General features: G+C 59.3%; 2 protein-coding genes across 5 annotated transcripts in view; one reads left to right on the forward strand and one right to left on the reverse strand.

The window, feature by feature from the left end:
* PCBP4 (poly(rC) binding protein 4) overlaps window positions 1-2,238 on the forward strand; it is a 6,777-nt gene extending 4,539 nt beyond the window's left edge. For 2 of the 3 annotated variants that reach the window (XM_010718371.3, XM_010718370.3), the window contains exons 9-12: window positions 543-618; window positions 957-1,009; window positions 1,084-1,253; window positions 1,389-2,238. In XM_010718371.3, the coding sequence (XP_010716673.1) occupies window positions 543-618; window positions 957-1,009; window positions 1,084-1,253; window positions 1,389-1,704 (615 nt within the window). In that variant the 3' untranslated portion in view covers window positions 1,705-2,238. The remainder of the gene's footprint in view (window positions 1-542; window positions 619-956; window positions 1,010-1,083; window positions 1,254-1,388) is intronic. The other variant, XM_010718372.3, reaches the window with a different exon arrangement.
* Window positions 2,239-2,350: 112 nt separating this feature from the next.
* On the reverse strand, window positions 2,351-4,516 carry LOC100551323 (probable G-protein coupled receptor). 2 transcript variants are annotated; one of them, XM_003210022.4, is made up of 2 exons: window positions 4,343-4,516; window positions 2,351-4,101 (listed from the first exon to the last, which is right to left on the reverse strand). In XM_003210022.4, the coding sequence occupies exon 2, from the start codon at window positions 4,043-4,045 to the stop codon at window positions 2,744-2,746; it is 1,302 nt and encodes a 433-aa protein (XP_003210070.2). In that variant the 5' UTR covers window positions 4,046-4,101; window positions 4,343-4,516; the 3' UTR covers window positions 2,351-2,743. The 2 variants fall into 2 exon arrangements, with proteins under 2 accessions (XP_003210070.2, XP_010716675.1); XM_010718373.3 differs by having other exon boundaries at window positions 2,351-4,104.
* Between the last annotated feature and the right edge of the window lie 6 nt (window positions 4,517-4,522).

A 4,522-nucleotide genomic window follows, 5' to 3' on the forward strand; every position in this document is an offset into this window, starting at 1 on the left:
GTGGAGTGGGGTGGGGTGGGATGGAATGGAATGGTATGGGATGAGGTAGAATGGGATAAGATGGAGTACAATGGGAGGGGGTGGGGTACGATGGAAGAGAGAGGGATGGAATGGAATGAGATGGGATATGATGGGAGGAGGTAAGATGGGGTGTGATGGGGTATGATGGGAAGAAGGTAGGATGGGATAGAATGAAATGGAATGGGATACTATGGAGTGGGGTAGGATGGAATGAGTTAGAATGAGGTGGAATGGGATGAGATGGAATGGGGTTTAATGTAATGGGGTAGGATTTGATGGGATGGGATGGGGTATAGTAGGAGTGGAATGAGATGGGATGGAGTGGAATGGGATGGGATACAGTATAATGAAATAGAGTAGGGTGGAATGGGAGGGGATGCGGTGTGATGAGATCGGTTGGAGTGGGATGTGTTGAGGTGGGGTGGGATGTGCCCCCATCCACTGTGTGGATGCCAGAGTCCAGCCAGGGGCATGAGACCAAGCCCTCCTATTGTCTGCATCTCCTCTCTCTCCTTGGACAGGTCACAAAACTGCAGCAAATGTCGGGGCACACCGTCCCCTTCCCACCACTGGGCCACCCACCCTCCATGGTTCCAGGTGAGCTCCCCATGGGGCTAGAGACAGCGAGTTGTGCCCTTCTTGTTCCATGCCGGGCACTTGTAAGAGCATGGGTGTCCCATGTCCTCTCCTCCCATCTCCAGTCCTATTTCCTTGGCGTGCCATCACACACCAGAAAGTCCCTCTCTTTGATTTCCTGGTGTCCCAGTGCCCCCAAGCCCTCCACCCCAATGACAGGAACTCCATGCCCACATCCCATCTTCCCTATGGCCTTTCCTTATTGGTCCTTTGGGTTTGTCTTCACAGCAACATCCCCTCACCTTTGGAGGGCACGGGGCTGCTGGAGACCCTCCTAACTCCATCATTTCTCTCTCCAGGGCTGGACTCAAACTCCCAAAGCAGCTCCCAGGAGTTCCTGGTGCCCAATGATGTAAGTGTGGGTCCTCACCAAGTTCCCATTTCCCCATACGTGTCCTGCCCCTCTCACCTTGGTGCTACCCCCAGCTGATCGGCTGCATCATCGGCCGGCACGGCAGCAAGATCAGTGAGATCCGGCAGATGTCGGGCGCCCACATCAAGATTGGGAACCAGACCGAGGGCTCCAGTGAGCGGCACATCACCATCACAGGGTCCCCCGTCAGCATCACGCTGGCTCAGTACCTCATCACCACCTGGTAAGTGCCCTAAAGAACTGGGGCTGGATGCTGGCACCGGTGACAGAAGGCACGGGGCGAAGGTCCGTGTGCCCTACAGCGGGCAGGTGGCCCCTTTGTCACCGCACCCCTCACCATGCCGCTTGACCCCCCCAGCTTAGAGACGGCCAAATCTACCTCCCAGGTGCCACTCGGCCCTGGCTCCGTGGATCTCGGTGTGGGCTTCTCGCAGCCGCTCGCTCCGGGCTCCAGCGCAGCGCTGCCTGCTGTCCCTGCCACCCCCCCGGCTCTGCTGGGCACCCCCTACGCCCTCTCTCTCTCCAACTTCATCGGCCTGAAGCCGCTCTCCTTCCTGGCGCTGTCCCCATCCTCTGCGGCAGGTGCCAATGGTGGCACTGCCACCTACACGACCAAGATCTCGGCGGCCAACGGCACCAAGAAAGCTGACCGGCAGAAGTTCTCACCCTACTGAGCCCCTCTGTGGGTGAACAAGGGAGGTCCTGGTGCCACCTGGTGCCAAGGACACCTCTTGTCCTCCATCCCTCCCCGAGTCCTCCCCCATACCAAGCATACCATGCCCAGGGGAGGGGGGCCCAGAGGTGATGGCCTCTGGAGCAAAAAGATTTGCTCCAATGCCCATCTTGGCAGCACTGTGTCCCCTCTCCCCCCCCAAACTTGCTATGGTATGGGTAGGAGGGCTGTCCCTGCTGGGAGGGGGGATATCCTCCCACTTCCTGGTGTCCCTTGTCCCTACCCTTGCCCACACTGCTGTCCCTCTCCTGCCATCCCCAACCCTCTGGGCTGAACCCCAGAGCTGCTGAGGGGCTGCCTGGCCTCTATGGTGTTCCCCCATCCCCTGGCTGTGTCAGGGGGACTTTCCCCTGGGCAGTCACCTCCCTCCCAGCAACACCCCCAAAAGCCTGCTGGCTTGGAAACGCTGTATATATAAGTCTATATTTTTCCTCCTTTGTAACTTATCAATGGTTTAATAAAAAGATCAAATTTATGTGAAAAAGATACATTTTCCACCCCCCGAGTGGAGAGTCCCCCAGCTCAGGGGGGTGCATGAGGTGACAGCAGAGGGGTGGCCCTGTGGCCAGTGATCTTCCCTGAGCCCCCTCCCTGCCCTGGGCACCTTTCCCCAGCCCCTATTGCTGGAGTGGGGTTTCCTATTTTTGGAGACCAGGGGCACGACATCCCTCCCAGCAGCATCCTGACTTTCAGGAGGGGAGGTACTGGGCACCACGGGCACTGGTGTTATGGTGTTAGTGGTGTTATCTGGGCTGGGGAGGGTGCAGGGTGACCCTGGCAGTAGTCCCACAGGGGGATGGTCCCCCAAGCTGTAGCCCCTCAGCTTCCCATGTCCCATATGCTGCAGGAGCCAGAGATGTTCCCAGCATGCAGAATGGAAATGACAGCACCCAAAATGCTGCCAAGAGCCCTTCCTCCAGCATACAGACTGGGACAGGAGGCAAAACGCGGACCAGGAGCAAAGAGGATGAGTCCCAGAGCTACAGTGGCACAGAGCTCTGCTCTTGGACACTCTCTTCGGGAACCTGGCCCGGGATGGGGCAGCCCCCCTTGCCCTGCTCCAGCCTGCTCCTGGGGCTGATGCACCCAGCATGGGTTTCCAGCGTGCAGGTAGCCCTCTGGAGGAACTGCAGGACGTTTTCCTGGACAGAGGCCTCAGAAATGGCCAAGCACAGCTCCTGGGCCAGCGGACGGTGGAGGAGACTGCGCCAGAGCCGGGCCAGCTCCTGGCGGATCTGTCGGTTAAGCAGCCCATAGAAGAAGGGGTTGATGGCGAAGGAGGAGTAGGCAATCCAGGTGACCACCATCTCGCTGTGCCCACCGCCCTCCGCAGCGACACCCACAGAGGAGTGCAGGTGGAAGGCAAAGAAGGGCAGCCAGCAGCACAGGAACTGTCCCACGATGAGGAGCAAGGTGAGGATGGCCTTGTTCCCTCCCAAAAAGCGCTCAGCTGCCAGCCGGAGCAGCGGCAGGTTCCGCATGGTGACGATGGTCAGTTGGCTGGCAATGGAGTCGCAGCGGGGCCGTGGGGCAGCCGCCGGGGCAGGTGCGTGCTGTAGGGCTGCCAGCCGGGCCACCCGGTAGACACTGCAGTAGACGGCGAAGATGATAATGGTGGGCAGGACGAAGCAGGTGATGCTAAAGATGATGACAAAAGCCTTCTTGTGGGCCCCAGGGCTCCAGTAGACCGTACAGCGGCTGGCGCTGGTGGCCCCGTTGTCTTGAGGCCAGCCCACCAGTGCCAGGATGGTGATGAGGACAGACTTGACCCAAATGAGGATAACCCCGGCCACAGCCAGCCTGATGGTCATCTTGACCTCGTAGCGCAGGGGGTGGACAATGTAGTAGTACCGCTCAACACTGATGATGGAGACTGTGAGGATGGAGGCGCTGATGAAACAGACGTTAAGGAATATCAAGGCCTGGCACTCAGCGATGCTGTAGATGACCCTGTCGAAGCAGGAGGAGCTGGAGATGATCCCCAAAGGCATAAGGAAGATGGCAGAGAGGAGGTCAACCACGCAGAGGTGGCAGACGAAGATGAACTTGCGGACGAGGGGGGTCTTCAGGATGACCACCATCACCACCACATTGGCCACTAGGGCCGTGATAGTGAGCAGGACCATGCAGAGGAGGCCCAGCACCTCCTGTGCTGTGGACTGCTCTGGAATGGTGGGGTTCTCCAGGCTGGCCGTGGCATTTGGCCCCATCCGGCTAGCCATAGCCACAGGGACTAAGCCAGCAGCTCTGCTGCCGGTATCACACGGACACACTTCCTGCATCCCATGGAGAGAGAGCCCACCGTGGGCATGGCCGCTGTCTTCTCATGGCCGCTTGCCTGCTGGGGAAGGAGAAGGTAACGGAGCAAAACCAGAGCCACAGAGAAACCTAGAGATGGTCTCCAAAATATCGCAGAGAGATGGCAGGGCAGGGATGACACGGGGGGACCTGTTGGCACCCCAGGCAGCCCGACACCCCATCCCCTGTCCCACAGAAGGACAAAGCCAACCCCACCCACACCATCCCTGCAGCCCCTGCTCTGGGTGCCCCTCCCACCTGTTGGAGTGACACCAACGTACCTTGGCTCCTCGGGGACAGGCAATGCTTCCTTCCCTGGGACCGGTCCTTGTCACCAGCACTGCTCATGCTGCAGGAGTGGGGATCCCGGCGGCCACATCCACCCCTCCCTGGCTGTCACTCATTAGTCATCCTGTTTGCCTGTCGCCGATGGCACCGGCTGTCACCCCCGGGCTCTGCCC

This window comes from Meleagris gallopavo, chromosome 14 (assembly GCF_000146605.3).
Source record: "Meleagris gallopavo isolate NT-WF06-2002-E0010 breed Aviagen turkey brand Nicholas breeding stock chromosome 14, Turkey_5.1, whole genome shotgun sequence".
Lineage (NCBI taxonomy): Eukaryota > Metazoa > Chordata > Aves > Galliformes > Phasianidae > Meleagris > Meleagris gallopavo.

Excerpts from the sequence above, each read along its gene's own strand:
- LOC100551323 (XM_003210022.4), bottom strand. The coding sequence starts at position 4,045 with ATGCAGGAAGTGTGTCCGTGTGATACCGGCAGCAGAGCTGCTGGCTTA.